Source organism: Protopterus annectens, chromosome 7.part0 (assembly GCF_019279795.1).
Source record: "Protopterus annectens isolate FY-2018-M chromosome 7.part0, PAN1.0, whole genome shotgun sequence".
NCBI classification, from domain to species: domain Eukaryota; kingdom Metazoa; phylum Chordata; order Ceratodontiformes; family Protopteridae; genus Protopterus; species Protopterus annectens.
Genome location: NC_056739.1, coordinates 1,165,027,021 through 1,165,044,520, shown reverse-complemented (window position 1 = coordinate 1,165,044,520; position 17,500 = coordinate 1,165,027,021). Strand labels below are relative to the sequence as shown.

General features: G+C 38.0%; 1 protein-coding gene across 2 annotated transcripts in view; it reads left to right on the top strand.

Annotated features, from left to right (window-relative positions):
* Positions 1 to 17,500, top strand: part of SEMA7A (semaphorin 7A (John Milton Hagen blood group)) — a 550,369-nt gene that overhangs the window by 375,452 nt on the left and 157,417 nt on the right. For both annotated transcript variants that reach the window (XM_044077757.1, XM_044077756.1), the window contains exon 9: positions 3,516 to 3,624. In XM_044077757.1, the coding sequence (XP_043933692.1) occupies positions 3,516 to 3,624 (109 nt within the window). The remainder of the gene's footprint in view (positions 1 to 3,515; positions 3,625 to 17,500) is intronic.

Below are 17,500 nucleotides of genomic sequence, written 5' to 3'. Positions count from 1 at the left end.
AGGTACAAAGCATGAACTGTCAGTAGTTCAACACTTTGTTTTATAGTATGAAGTATGAATGAAATATATGCTTTTTTCTGTTCACTAGTACATACAGAGTGAATAATGTGAAAATTAACAAATGAAACCAAAATATGTATGGTTACGATGTGTCACATTTCTTATAAACATGTCCTGCTCTATAAGATTTCTTAAAAATTATAATTATAATAAATAGCTATTTGTTCATAATACTTTATATGAAAGCAAAATGCCAGTATCACTGACCCCACCCATTATATTTGTCCAGTTTCTGTGCAGGACCTTCTACTTCTTTTTCAATTTTTAGACACTAGACTTCTGCATCCATACTGGATAATGAAGGCTGGTGAGATGTAGGCAAGGTGACTTTTTGACCGATAGTTATAGTAAAATTACAGTCTTCTTTTTTGGAAACACAGAATTATTGATCTCACAATTTATCAAACAGCATGTATCAAAAAATCATCAGCAGCAACATATTACAGACAAATGCTGATTGAATTTACTTCACATTTTCTTTCATAAATTTTTCTTTATTTCCCAACTGTTGACTTTTTTTTACCAAAAATCTATATTCCTTCCACTACTCTTTAATTGTTGAACCAGCATTTGTTTCTTCACCATCACTCTGTCCATTTATGAAGGTAATGATCTGACACATTCCAGTTAAGGGAATACATCTTGTTTTTTTCCTATAACTAACAAACCTCCCTCCAACTGCTTTATTTCCTTTATAATACCTAGCACATCTTCCACTTTCTGATTATCAAGCTCCTGACTGTTAACATACTTAAAGTTAATCAGGCCTTTTTATGTCCTGAAGTTCTAACCTCCCCTTTTCCCACTTAGCAGCATCATATCTTTAGTAACTTTGACTAACTCACTTAACCCTGTCCTAGGGCATTTTGCAATGCTTCTTTAAACTTCTACATATTCCTTAAAAAGGTAGCCAGTTTTCCCTATCATTCTCAATACACATCAGTTACTCTGAACCTTAGAAAAAATCCCCTTCAATCTACCTGAGGTATAAAAATATCGATGTAAACAATTCCATGCAAATACCGCAAACTGTTTTGATTTAATTACACACTTAGAAACCCTGCACACTTCTCCCATTGATCCTTTACAATGCATCCATCAACCCTCTCACTCAGCCCTGCCTAAGATCCTCTGACTGACTTTTTTATAGTTATCATGTTTGATTTTATAAGCTGTACTAATTATTCCTCTTTTTATAACTGTTTCTGTTCTCTGTTCCTCCAAATATTTCATAATGGGAGGCCACTCCCACATCTCCCTTCTTTCTCTCTATCTTTATCTACAGCCTGCTATTATTCCCTGATACAGAAGTCTATCTCTGTCATGTAATAGAAAAAAAAAATTGCTTTGTCGTATACTGTTAGCATCCCCTCTGGGAGCAATTTTTGCTCAATAACGTAATTTGCCATCATCTTTTTGCTTTCTGCTGTTTCTTGTTTACTCGTGATCCCTTTATTTAAGAGCCATATCAGCAAAATCTTCTTATTACTTCCTATTCGCTAGCTTATTTTTCAATATACTACCTGCCGTGTTTTATACATAATGCTCTGCCTAGATGTTTTCATTCTTCCCCAAGAAGTACTTAGAGTAAGACAGATAATTTCTCACTGTCCCTGGTAGTCCCTCCTTGCATAATCAATATATCTATCCATTTCAGTTTATATCCATCTACATTTACTATATATAATGCTTTAACTACTTAGCTTTAAATCTCCCCTTTAAATCAGGCATGTCTATGCATCCTTGCTCCATTGCTAGGATCGTTTTATCCTATTTAATCTTAAGCCTCTTTTCTTCCCAAATTAAATTCCTTATCTATTGCTTGCCATAGTTTAGCATTCACTTGATAACAATGTATCTGGCCAAAATTTAGAATCAAGGGAACCAAAACTCCCTACACATTTTGATTACCTGTATCCTCTAAGCTTGCTTCTAACACTAACCACTTCTCAAGCATGGCTGTGATCTTCACATTTTCCCTCCTCAGTTTATCTTCCAAATGAACCATTTTGGAACAATTTTTCTTGGGATGCCTTACTTTATATCAGTCTAGCCTTGAAATCAGTTTCAGACTTCTGCACCTTGACCAATATATCACAGTGAGCATTCATTGCTTCCTCTATTTATCATTTGTTCTCATTTTAATATATGTACTCTTCCAGTGACCAACTTGTTTAAAAAATCAGGTGCATCTGAAAGATTTTTCCTCTTCAAAATTGTTAGAAGCCATATTTTACATTCACACCATACCACATCCCACTTTCTACTGAGTCTCTATAGAGTCGTGGTCAAGCAGAACTTTTTCTTATCCCCCTTTCTTTACTTTCTCAGCTTTCTAAAGAGAATAATCTTTTGAATTTAAACCAAATTGACTACTTTTGCTTGCCTATTTTTTTTGTTTTGTTTTTAGCAGTTATCAGCTTTCCCACTGGGAGCTTCAATTAACATGGCTCTCAGTTGGTGGCCATCTTGAAAGGCCCACATGATAAGAAAAAAATCTTGTAGAAAAAAGTAAATTTTATAGAAATATGCACTGGTCAGCATGTATCTGAAAAGATCTGCAACTCATTTATGTAGTTATACCGTTCCCCTATAATACAAATTCCTTCAGTTTACTATATTATTGGCTGCAATATTGCTGAACTGTATAAGTCACGAAAAAACACCTCAACACCTGATTACATCCTATGAGAAGGCATACTTTGTTCCATGATATTGGATTAAATCTTAAAATATAGATTTTGTTAAAGCATGAAATGAAATGTAATGTTTTCTTACACCTGTATCTGAAAATATCTGCAACTGATTTATGTAGTTATACTGTTATCCTATAATACAAATTGTAAAAAAAAAGTTTTGCATTATAGTTTTGAACTGGATCATAGTTAATGTCCTTCAGTTTACTACATTATCACCAAGCCAAACAACAGTAAAACAAACCAAGAACAAAACTAGATATTGTTCCTGATTTGAGCCATTCCACAAATGTTAATTGCAAGTTTACTATATTATTGGCTGTAATATTGCTGAACTGCATAAGTCCCCCAAAACACCTCAATATCTGATTGCATCTTATGAGTAGGCACACTTTGTTCCATGGTATTGGCTTAAATCTTAAAATATAGATTTTGTTAAAGCAGGAGATGGATTGTAATTTTTTTCTGACACCAAACACTTTATTTACTTTTCGTATTTTTTATTTGCTTGCCTAAAACGGAGAAAAGTTAAATCAAACTGGGAAAAGAAGAGAGTATAAGGGTATAACAGGAACTGTAATGGCTGAATCTCCTATATTTGCATACTGTTTTAGTAAGAGGAAAGCCACTTTCCTTAGTTAGAAACTGATTCATTCAGGTATTGTATAAATAAATATACTTGCAAAGCTATCTATATAATTTTCCCTATTATGGTTTAGTTTTCTGCCTCTGACCCTTTTTGTACTTTTTTTGTTCTAGTAATGTAACAGCAGTGTGCGTGTACTTCTTGAAGGATATAGATCAAGTGTTTATAAAATCAACTTTCAAAGATTATAATGGTGACATTCCCAATCCAAGGCCTGGCACTGTAAGTTTATCTATTGTTTCTTTTCTTTTCTTTCCTTGTGTATATTTGAATATGTTTTTCATATTAGTTCCTGTTTGGTCTTCTACAGCATTGTAGCATTTTTGTATTGATAATTGTTTGCACAGTCAAGGTGCTATGATATTTAGCAGTGCACAGTTTCCTTTGGTTGTACTCTAAAATAAATCTAAGTAATAAAATGATGTGTTCTTTCTTTTCATCTATAACTTAAAAACTCAATAATTATCTTTGCTTTCTTTGTTGGAATACAAGCTTTTGATTAGCCTTTGAGTTGTGTTACAAGGTTTCCTGTTCTAATTCCAAGAGTTTCAAAAAAAAAAAATAATAACAGCAAAACAAAAGAACAAGTGTTGATAATCAATGTTCTCCTTTATAGTTATTTTTTGTGCCCCCATATCCTCCAGTGTTGAGTTGTACCTCCCATCCCCACTATATATATATATATATATATATATATATATATATATATATATATATATACACACACACACACACACACACACACACACACACACACACACACACACACACACACACACACACATATACATTAACTCCAGGATCATCATACAGTGGAGAAAATGAAATACTTTTCTGCACAGTGATCTTTGTGTTCTTTTACTGGCCCCATTTTTTGTTGTTTCAGCTGCAATGTTCTGAAGCTCATACTTGCAAGACTCCAAAATTAAAACTGTTACCATGTTATAAAGTGGTGTGTGTAATTAGAAGATGGCTCATGCTCTTACTACAGTGTGCAAACTAAAGGAATTAATAATGGCCAATGATTATATTATTTTTCAAATTAACCTTTTAACCAACTTAAAGGTAAGTGGCAGTAATAAAATCCAATGTAGTTCATACTTCTCAAGGTGCAGTGGCTAGGCTCCACCCCTGGCATTAGGAAGCACCTTTTCAATAATAATGAACTTAAAGTTATGTCCCGGACAATCAAGTTTGTGTCTACATAAAGCATTAGTCAATTTTATTATCTTAATCTCGTAGTTGTGCTCATACATCCTTTCTTTAAGTTTATGTTCTGTCGTCGCGATGTAAAAGCCACAGCATCTGTGACATAATGCTGCATAAACTGTTCTACTGGTGTTACCATTATATTTACCTCCAATTCTAAAGGAGTTCCCATTCATTTCAAATAATACACCAGTGTAAATAAGCCTACATTGTGAACAACTACCACATTTCCCCATATAGAATACATTACTGTTACTACTCAAACTATTAGCTTCCAACATTTTTTTTTTAAATTAAAGCCTCTCCTATAAGTAAATGTAGTTTTTTCTCCAATTTTCTTAATAACAAAATGATCCTCTTTAAAAATATTTCAATTCTTTAACATAATATTCTTAATAATCCCACTTTTACTTTTAACTCTGGAGTACATGTGGCTACCTCTTTTAAAGACAGCTTGGAAAACTTCCATTTATGGTTTATACCAAAGAAGGTGCACAAACTTCAGTTGGAAAATGCCTATGTTATAGAATGTATAACTACCAACAGGATTCCCAAAGGTTTAAGGTGTTGGCGATACCCCGCTGGGTTGGTTAAAAAGTCAGCCTTACACAAAGAACTACTTGCCCTGTTTGACAAACAACTCTGTGAATATATGGACACCGTAGTGAAATATAACTCTATTCTTATTGATGAATCAGGTAGTGAAGTGAAGTGAATAGGCTGAATGCTATTATCATTACAGACTTGAGTTTTGAGCAGAATAAGGTCAAATATTCACATGTGTTTTCTAATATTGATCTGGAAGTGAACAAAATACATGAGTGTAAGATCAAGGAACTTCAGAGAGACATCTCTGATTACACTAACAATACAATGTATCAAACCTTGCCTGGTTCTCAGGAGTGGGAATGTAAATTTGATGATTTTCTCTCAACAGACCAACTGGCTGATAATTCTGTTCTTAACAACAACCCAGAAGTTAATAATACCAACAATACCAACAGATACATTGTGAATAATGAATCCATCCCTTTAGAAGTCCCTCAACTTTGTTGATCAGAAAGAATGAAAGCAAAGCAGAATCACTATCAGTGGGACCAATGGGGGGACTTCTATCAAGGCCAACACCTCCAAGTGAACCAATCAGCAGATTTGACTGGAGTGCCACCCTTTCGACATCACCAATCAGGTGGGCAACATCAATCATCCAGAAAGATGAGTTGGGTGCACCATTAATGAACATTTCAGTGTCACCATCTGCTTTTTCATCATGCTATTCCGTTATTTCTAACCATGCTGGGGATTATAAAATTTACAATTTAGTTCTCAACAGCTAGATTGTTCTGTGGCAAATTTGCTGGCTAGAGGACTTACTTTTGCATGAGGACGGAGAATGAACATTGCTGCGTTGCTTATGTATTTTAAAATGTTCATCAGGAAGCTCAATTTTTCTATTTATTTTAATAACAATGTATCGTCTTCAGCACCTGTACCTGATAAGATTAGAGTTGCTAGTATTTGCATCCCTCCATTACATCCTACTTTAAGCTTATTTGAAAAGGTGTGCAAGCTGGATTTTCAAAATGAATATAAAAAAACAGGTATGGTGAAAATTAAGAGCAACCTTTCTAAAACTGAACAAGATCCTTGGATAAAAGGTTTATGAAACTGGACAAAGAGGGCTGAGCTGGTGGTCATGGATAACCAAGACTATTCTGATAGAATTTGTACTTTATTATTTGAAGATACTTATCAGCATGTCTCCAAAAATGAACTTAATATTGCCTATAGTAAAAGTATATCTCAGCTGAGTGATATGCTTTTAGAACAATTTATCTTCCTTGATGAATACAAGTTTTTATATGTTGACCACCCAATAATTCCAACTATATTTGGCCTTCCAAAAATTCATAAAGACTTGTTTAATCCACCCATGCGTTCAATAGTTGATGCTCGGAATTCCATTACAGCCCTTTTTGCAAAATTTTTGGATGTGAAACTTAAACATTATTTATTAGATGAATCCACTTATACATTGAGTCATAGGATTTTTTAAAGAAGTGTAACAGGTTAAATTATAATGAAGACTATTTATTTTAACCATTGATGTTAAAGACTTATATTCTGTTATTCAGTACAATATTGTGTTTTTTTGGTTTTCTGTATTTCTTTTTAAGAAAGGTTTACAGCAAGATCAGATTAACATTTATAAAGAGATGCTAAAAATTGTTTTAGAGAAGAATTATATCTGTTTCAAAAACCAGTATTATTTCCAGTTACAAGAAGTTGCCATAGGGGCTGTCTGTGGGAGTCTTTTGCCTGTTTCTGCCATTTCACACTGAGCTAATCGGAGGAAGTCAGAGGAAGGGCTCTGAGCTAACAAATCTGAGATATATAACATTAAGTATCCTGTTTTTTGCTTATTTCTGAGTTATTTATAGCACTTTTATTTTACTCACTGTGTGTGAGGTATTAAGTAGAATTTTCTACAATTGTTAATCATCTGGTTGAGTTTATTTGTTCTGATTTTCGTTTCCCACCCTCTCTCCCTCTTGGTATCCCGTTTTTATACTTGGTGGCTTTGCAGTTGCCCACCCCTTCTGTAAATTTGATCTGGGACACTCCTCCCAGTCTAGTGTCATTACCTCATTCTACCTATTCCAGGGAGAACATTTGAGAAGGCCAACCCAGTTAGTTTCTGTTCCCCCTTTCCCCTTTCCACTTTACAAAAAAAAAAATTTCTAAGCTTGTTTCCTGCCTTTCCTATAAGTTGTCTAGTCCAGATACAGATCTGCTGTATCCAGGACTGGTTGTAAACTTCTGAGCCCCCAAGCCTTTCTGTGCTGGAGGAAAGCCTTCTAGCTTAATTTTCATTCTTAGAACTAGCCAATTTTCTAGTTTCAGCACTCAAATCTGTTTCTTTGAGCTCAGCACTTGTTCAGAACTCATTGTAGGCACTAAATAAGCTACAAATTACTACAGTACTCAACTTTCCTCACTTGTCTAGAGCAAAACAGTTTTTAGTACTTAATAAATAAGCACCTATCCAGGCATATCTAACGGTCAGCTCCCAATGTTTTCTCCTGTCTACCTGATAAATCTGGGCATCTTGGGGCAATGCAGCAATTGCCTCATGTACACAGACAACTCTCTCCTCCTACCACTCAGCACTACAACCTGTGACAGATGCACTTATATAACCAAACTGGAAGCAAGGCTCTCTTCACCCAAGACTGGACTAGACAGTCATGAGGAGAAGGTAAACAGTTGCACCACACCACACTCATCACATAGTCCCTCAAAATCTACACCACCAAGACACATACATGAAAACACAAAACACACAATTACATTCATGGAGGCTGTCAAATAAAATCTACTCAAGCAACAGGGACCTCCTAAGCAGAAACGTAAGCAACCTCCACCCCTCGACACAACCCAAATGACACATAGCCCACAAATTCAGTGTGCCACTCAACCACAGCCCATAAGGCATAACAATGTACCTAACACTCTAGTCATAGGTGACTCTATAGTCAGGCACACTGATGTTCCACTCACCAGGCTAAACAAGGAGAAAGTCACTGTCAGCTGCCCGTCAGGTGCCAGGATCCAGCCACATAACGCATGCACTCAGGTCACTCCACAGCAAGTACAAATATGACTCTGTCATTGTCCATGTTGGTGTGAATGACCTGAGACATACCTCCCTGGACTACATGAAAAGAGACATGGAGGAGCCTTCTGATCTTGTAGCCCAGGCAGGTATGACCCTAGCCCTGAGTAGCATCCTGCCATCACCCAGAATGATACCACAGTACAAGGACAAAATGATTGTCTTCAACAATTGGCTAAGCTTCTGGTGTCATTCTAAGGGGATCCAGTATCTGTCTGCCTGGGATGACATGATTAACAAACCACAATGCTTTGCCAGAGATGGCCTGCACCTGTCGCCCTTGGGATTCAGGATACTGGCTAAGGCTCTTGCTACCCCTACAGTGCCTTTTTTAGGCAAGATTCAAATGGCAAATTCACCACGTAACAGGTGCAAGCAAGCAAAATCTGAGGGTAATGATACTCAATGCTAGAAGGATAAACCTCAAAATGCACTCACTCGAGGCACTCCTTAAAATGGAGAACATCGACATCTGTGCAGTGACAGAGACCTGGTTCAAGACTCCAGAGAGAACCCCTGCATTACCAGGCTATAATTCATACCACAACTTTTGGCCAGCTAACTTGAACTGAAGCAATAAAGGTGGAGGCATGTCAATATTCATTAAGGATATCCACACCTCCAGGCTAGTTGCTCAGCATAATGCATCTGAGATTATCCAAGTGCAACTAACTCTGGGCAAGACCGCAATGCAAATTGTAGCTTGCTACAGATCCCCCACCATGCCCCAGGATTCCCACTACTCATTTCTTGATACACTGGAAAATATTAGGGTACAACCTAACACCCTAATAATGGGTGATTTCAACTACCCCACCATTAACTGGGAAAACTACTCATGTACCAACTCTTGTGCTCAACGTTTTCTGGAATTCATAAATTCTAATGCCTTGGATCAACTTATCCATACCCCCACCAGGGGCAGCAATATCAAAGACCTAGTCATTTCCAACATGGGCAACCGGTGTTCCACACCAGAGGTCAATTCCTCGTTGGTCAGATCCAACCACAAGCAAATCACCCTAGACATCCACATCCCAGCCCCACCCCCCATTAGGGTAACCACCATAAAAAATTTCTCCAAAGCCAACTTCATGCTTCTTAAGACAGAAGTGGCAAACTTCATGACACCCATGCTGATGGACAGTAGAGATACGACTGCTGAATCCTATACAATTGCACTTTATAAGTACTTAAACGAGTGCATGGATTGTGCAATCCCTAACAGAACCAAGATGCTATACTCCAAAAAAAGGAAGCCAATCTGGTACAACAGAAGAAAGAAACTGTTGCAAAAAAGAGTAAAATTCCATGATTAGAGGGACTCCATGGTCAGCCTCAGTAAGAAGCTGAGATCCCTCATAAAATTCTCCAAAGCTAGTTATGAAAACAAAATCGCCACTGATTCTAAAGACAACTGCAAAGCATTCTATAGCTATGTCAAGAATCTCAATGGCAACACTCAGATCTGCTCTGAGTTACAGCACAATGGCACTAAATATACAGAACCAACTGATATTGCCAACATCCTGGCAGATAGGTTCACTGCTAACTTTACCTCTCTCTCATCCCCTAAAGGGCCCATCTCTATACCAGAAGAATGCAAAGTACCTGTAATCACGGCTGCACAGGTAAAAAACACACTCTCCAAAGCCAAGAACACAGCATCCATGGGACCTGACAACATCCCAGGCTGCGTTCTACATGAACTACAGAATGAACTGGCACCCCACCTAAGTACCATGTTCAATCATAGCCTCACCTCAGGCTTTGTGCCCACTGAACGGTGCACAGCAACAGTTATCCCACTCCACGAAGGGGGAGCCACCACTGACCCCGGGAACTACTGCCCCATTTGCCTGATGAGCTTGGTCTGCAAGTCTATGGAGCATATCATCATGGAACCTATAAACAATGACATTGGTAATCTCCAAACTCTGGACCCTACCCAGTTCTGGTTTGTAAAAGGCAGATCATGTCTCCTAAACCTGATAGACTTCTTTGAAGCGGTCACCAAAGCTGTAGATGAGGGTAAAGTGGTACACACAGCCTATCTAGATTTCGCCAAGGCTTTCGACACCATCCCCCACTCTGGAATTATAGACAAACTCAGTAAACTAGGTATAAATCCCTATGTCACAAGATGGGTTACCAACTGGCTCACTGACCGAACCCACACTGTGAAAGTAGCAGACTCTAAATCCAACTTCAGACCAGTGACAAGTGGAGTACCACAGGGTTCAGTCCTAGGTCCTCTCATGTTTGGTATCTACTTCTCTGAAGTACAGGCTAACACAGAAGGTCTTTGGTTAACAAAGTTCGCAGGTGACTGCAAACTAGGAGCCATAATCAAATCTCCTAACAATGTGGACATCCTACAAAAGGGCCTCACTGAGGCATATGCCTGGTGTCAAAGCCATGACCTCAAGCTCAATGCCAAAAAGTGCATTGTAAAAACTCTGTGCCCATGAATTACCACATAGGCGGTAGTCTACTTAACACTGAAAGTGTGATAAGAGACCTTGGGACACAGGTGGACAGTAGTCTCTCCTTTGATAATCACATCGCCACAGTAGTCAGGAAATCCTTCTACATGGCACACCTCATCACAAAAGGTTCCTCATCCAGGAAAAAAAGAGGTAATTGTTCCCCTCTACTCATCACTCATTAGACCCATTATAGAGTAAAACACCCCTTTTGGTATGTACCTCACAAGGCATCTACAACAACTGGAAAGGCCACAGAAATACCTCACAAAGAGGATTACCAGCCTCAGACAGATGCCCTACGCAGACCGTCTCAAAAAACTTCAGTTTACTCTATCGCATATCGCCTACTCAGAGGTGATCTCTGCCTAAAATACAAAGCTATGTCAAACCCAGAGCTGTTGGACATGCTCCACGTAAAGAAATCCAAATCCCTCTGAGCTACACGCTCTAGGGACCTAAACTTTGTCACCACATTAAACAGAACATGCTGGAAGGATAGATTCCTGTCTCAGAGACTTCCCATACTCTGGAACAAACTACCTGTCTATATCAAACAAAGCTCCTCATTAGCACTCTTCAAGAAGAATCTTGATGATTGGATGGGAGATAGGAAATTCACCCCGGGGATCACTTCTGTGGCTCTGCTTGACAGGGGCACAGGAAAATAATTTTCTTGGGAGGCAAAAGCCAGGGTACCATTTGGCTCGGCTTATATAGGCCCCAGGGCCAATAGCCTAGTACCTACCTATGAACCTGGCTATGTTGGAATGGGAGCAGCAATTTTTATTTAGTGACAAATGGTTTAGTGCATTTGCTATATTATCTTGCCATGACCACTGTAGTGTCATGTACTATTTTGCATGTAAATGTGCAAGGGGGTATGTATGGGCTATGTATGTATGGGCTATACCTCTTTTTACAGAAGCCATAGAGGATGTGCCTTGCAACAATGCCAACAAGGGGCATTATTCTATACAGCCCTATGCAGCTGTGAAACCTATGCTAGCCACCATTCCCTCTTACAGGGGAATCCACAGGATGTGGGCTGTGAATGGTTTTAGCCATACATTGTGTGATACTGTTTTTGTTTGTTCATTATACAATCTCATTTTATTGGCATGTTTACCATTAACTACATAGACTGTGACAGGATGTTTGGAACATGTTTTGTACTGAAAAAAATGATGAAAGTTTATAAATAAAGCAAGTGATACCACATGATGAAAGAGCATAAACCATAATGTTGGTTTAATCAACTGCAATATTTAGCTAAATTATTATGTAATTCATCATGATACTTAACACTAACACCATAATTCTGCTTACTGTCATCCTGGAACAGAGAAATAATATACAAGCCAAGGTCACAAAAGTAGTTATGAATAATTTATCTTAAACATCGGAATCAAAACTGTCTGTCTTATTGTGCTAGATATTCATAACATTCTTAAAGGACATTACTGAATGGACATGCTTTACAAGTCAATCAAATCAGAAGCTACCACCATGCAGAAAACATTTTAAGATAAGCAACTCATTCACTTAAAACTCTGAGCTCCTATTAATCTGATAACCAATTGTATAACTATAATAAAACTAATGATACTTATAATTTCTACAAATCTAAATGTTAGTAATTTGCTTCACTGGTTTACTATTACCATGACTTGCTTAGTGACTGATGTTTATAATATTTCTTAGTTTCTGTACTCTTGAACTGTTTTCTTTTTCTGTTAGTCAAAATTGCATTTTAACCCCCTGATTTAATTTCCCTGCCTGACACATCTTTATCTGATCTATTGAAACCGCTTAATAAAATAAACACAGTGGTGCAACAGATAGTGTTGTTTCCTTACAGCAGGAGGTTCCCTGGTTTGATTCTGGGCTGGGGTGCCTTCTGTGTGGAGTCTGCATGTCCTCCCTGTGTTTGCATGGGTTTCCTCCAGGTGCTCTGTTTTTTTCTTACATTCCAAAGGCATGCAGCAGGTGGATTGGACACTTGAAACTGGCCGTATGAGTGAGTGTGCATGTTAGTGTATGGTGTGGAAGAACTACCATGTCAGGGCTAGCTACGCAATGGTGGAAACCTTGACTCTGGATGATTATCACTGTTGAAGTGACACCCCAGACCCCATGTGTAAAAATGGGGAAGAAGGGGTTGTGAATGGATGGATTTTTAAAGATGTAATTATTAACAACACATTTCAGCTTTCCTTCATGAAAACAGCAGAGGACCTTGTTTTTGCAATAGATATGAATGTTTATACAGATTTACAGAGTCAGTGCAAATGCAAAATTGGTACTTTAGTGTAATAATAATAGTAATAATAATAAAGTGAAACCTTCATGTGCAGTATGCTAAGAAAACAGAAGTTTGACTGGAATCTGAAAATATAAGGAATGACGTGTATTTTCATTTAGAGAAAATGTATTAGAAAAAATTTAGATTTATGAAATTAAAAAGACTTTGAATATACATTAAAAATCACCTACATGCATACAAAAGTCAAAATGTACTAATTAGTAATTTTCCTTCCCACTAATCTGACTTTTTCATTGCAGGTTATAAAAAAGCAGTATTTAATATCTTGTATTTGGGTGAGACATTAAGCTGAGGGCTCAGCTACTTGAGTTGGTAATAGCTCAGATGGATGAGAATGGAAAGGCAATATACAAAGAAACGATAGGATGATACTTGAATTGCTCTGAGTATGCAACAAAATCTAGACAATTTAGGATTTTTACATGGAAGTGTTTGCATAGGTATTTTTATACCCCAAGTAGACTTCAGAGAATTTTTCCACAGCTAAACAGCAATTGCTGAAGGTACAATGGGAAAGAAAGGTATACATGGGAACATGCTTTCTGAGAAAGGAACAGATGAATAGATTTTATAAATTCCCTATAAAGTACTTTGTCAAAAATGTTAGGGAAGCAAATTATTTTAATTAATGAAATGATTCATTTGAGCTTGGATATAGAAACTGAATTGTTTATACACAGTACAGCCCCAGAAAGTTTAATGATGTTGGTTTCCAATAAAGCAATTTCTATGAAAACAAAAACACTTGTAACAGAATTGTTGAATACTGTAATGGAGATAAAGGAAACGAAAGTGGGATATTCTGAAATGAAAACAAGTAAGCTCCTCAGAAAAAGTAGATTCTGTGGCAATGATAGATACAGAATAATGTTCACAAGGAGTGATGCTTCAGGGAAGGTAGGACTTGAGCAATCTGTATAATATTAAACTAAATAAGTAATACAAATCTCACATTTGTATGATGCGTAAAAAGAAAAAAAAAGTCTTTGTAATGGTTTGTTTTTGTTTTCTTTTGCTATTGAATATGTATTTGTTCCCTATAAAATACATGATAATAAAAATGTTTAAAAAATGAGTAGCGGAAGCTCCTCAGTGCAATAGCCGAATTTCCTTTAGAAGGCTAAATGCCATCTTCAGTCTTCCTTGAAAAGAGGCTGCTAGCCTATTGGGACTAACATGATTACCGAGGATAAATACATAGTTTAATTAATTAATGGAGGACTTTTTGGTCTGATGCAGTGTCACACCCAAAATTGTGGTTTACTTGTATACCCTTTTAGCTTTTCTAGGACTCTCACATATTTACTTTTAGAATGTTAATTCATCTGATACATCAAATTGCCTATGACTATGCTCTAATCTGATTATCTCATCATATATTCCTTGTTCTAAATGAGGTATAGGTCTCCGCAAAATTGATTACATATAAAGATCTGCAGTCATAGGACTGTATATATATCTGCTGGCTTCACGTGATCCAAACACAGTGAAAGTTTTCAAACATGAAGAGAACAAATCTAAATAAATTCATTGCTTAGTTTAGCAGAAGCATATCAGTGTCAAGCAGTAAAGGAAAGCAAACCAGAAGTTGACAAAAATCAGGCAGCAACTGAATGTGCCATAAAACAAAAGAAAGAATGTAAGGAGAAGGATCAGATGAGAAGGCAACAGATGTGGAAAAGGCATAAGTATAGTTGCAAGTACAGAAACCCCCTGGAACAACCTCATGTCAGTCTGATACAGGAATGGTTAAGGAGAGCTGAATTTAAACCAAAAGTTGAAAGGTTAATGTTAGTGTCCAAGGATAGTGGACTACGTAAACTTTGGTTTACAAAGTCCATTGAATATGTGGGAGAAATAAATAAATGCAGGTTCTGTAAAACACAGCTGGAAACAGTTGTACATTTTGTTTCTGGGTGTGATACAGTAATGGTAAAGGGCCTGTACATTGAAAAAAAATTGTGGCAAGACTGTTGCATGGACTCAAGTCAGGAATGATGAAGACATAATCAGTGTTTTACACAAGTGAAGAAAAAACATTAGACTTGTTTGCGGTTTGATGCAAAATTATTTCAAAAGCACATTAATTGCTTGTCATCCAATGAGAAGGCAGACATCCATTTTCTGGAAGAAAACCTTGGTAACAGTCATACTTAAGAATAGTGAACTTTGAGAAATATGTACTTTGGGTCAAACACTGCCTTGTAAATTTGAGAACTAAGATGATCTCAAAGTTATTAGCTTCCTGTAATGGAAAATGTTTCACAACTAGCTGATAACAGTTTTCATAGCCTCAAAAAAGATATGCATCGGGATTCATGAAGCTCGGCGCAAGGACGGCGTTAGCATTGCGTTGACCGTGCGGCATAGAAATGGCGCAGCAGCACCACATGCATATTAATGAAGGCACGCTGCTGCAATGGCCACGTGCATAGGAAAGTGCGCGAGTGCAGGAGGCGTGTCTAAGCTCTGCACGGAGGCGTGAACATGTCAGCTGCATATGCGCAACTTAAAATGCTGACTAGTACAGCCTGCCTCTAATAGTAATCACTCCTGTCAGTGTCCGTGGATACTGAAATGTATGCAAAGCATACAAGACAGTTTTGCGAACATCAAAATAAAAAGTAAACACAAAGGCACGTAGCTGAATATTGAGACCCCATCCCTCAAACAAATGACATTTAAAACCCTGTGCCCATATTCCATTGTAGTGTTGATAGTTATACTAAGTGGAAGTGAAATGCAGCGTGTTAGCGCGCCGCCAGTTGCTAAGCCTAGCCCAGTGGTTAGGGTTACCACCTGTCCCACATTGTGAGGGACAGTCCCCCTCTGGGCAGTTGTGTCCATACCAAAACCATTATAAATGTCAAATGTCCTGTGATTGTATGACATAATTATGTCCCATATTTTATGCAATAGTCCCATACAATACTTATTTCCGTATGTAAAATACCTAAATGTTACAAGAAACAGAATAAGCAACTAAATGAATTAGAATAAGCAACTAAACTGCTACAACAATAAGCTTACATTTAGGCATAAAACTAAAGTACTATCCTTTGTACTGACCGTGGGTATGTGTTGGCCTGTAAAATCTGATGTGTGTCCCGAAAATGTCCCATTTTGGTCATATGAAAAGGTGGCAACCCTACCAATGGTCAGAGTATTTGCTCAATATCTGCCCATTCACGGTCCAAGTCGTCCTTGTCAGAATGGCCCAAAGATGAACGGGTATTACCCAGGTCTATCTACCATGTCATGAAAGATATGTATTTGCACGTACCTATGTGCATGAAGTACAGCATGTGGAAGATCAAAAATGCTAGGGTAGTCCTCACAACCATATTGGTACCAGAGATATGTAGTGTACACAATGTGTTCTGTTGACTGTGCCATGGGCCATCAACCAGAGAAGGGATGGATGGTGTGTGTGGAATATGGGGGTGGGGGGAGTGATGGGTAATGTAATAATTCACCAAGGGGAAACTGGGTTGGATGCACAACAGGTGAACTGGAGGTGTACGAGGGAGCAGTGGGTGAATCAGAAAGAAAACCAAAGAACAAACATTCACATCTGCAATACAACCTGACAGGCCATACTGTAGAACACAATCTCACAAACATATGAACATTAAAATGTGTGATACACATGTACAGAAACATTACAGGCACATACCCACATAATGGTCTGGCCTGAACTGAGCCATCCAACCCCAACACACCTAGATACATAACTGAATACCCATCATCCCCTCCACAACCCCCCCCCCTTCCTGAACATCCACCAAAACCACCCATACTCGGGCTGCTAGCTTGGCGCAGCCATATCTGCACATAGTGACCCCTACTCATATCTAGTAGGCTGTCTCACCCTAGGTAGTCTCAGGATTGCAAATTATATATCCCTTGCATGTATAACCCTACCACATTTTCGTAAAGCCAAAAGAATCAAGGTCATTGGTCCCCACAATTTTTGGATATCTCTCAATGGATAAGTATCTGTTCAAAACATTAGACTTGGTGTCACAACACGATGTCCAGTCCTGTAGACATCTAGACACAAGTTGTATGAGCAGTAGTTGTCCACAAGACTGCTCAGCCTCCAGCTGGGCCTGCAGAACCTACGACCTGGGATTAAACACCTGACCATGATGCACGTCTCCCACGTGCATTCGGGAATATATACCTTACATATTCGTATAGTGGCAGTTGGATATAGGGTGATTAAGGTGCTTTAAAGCAGATGTAAGTAGGGTTACCACCTGTCCCACTTTGTGAGGGTGGGGGAATTATGGGTAGCTACTTATGGGTCTAGGTGTGCAGGTGTTGGCTGATGTTGGGCAATATGGACAGCCCTAGGGATGCAAGCGAATGTGTTCATTGGGCAGAGGCGTCACCCAA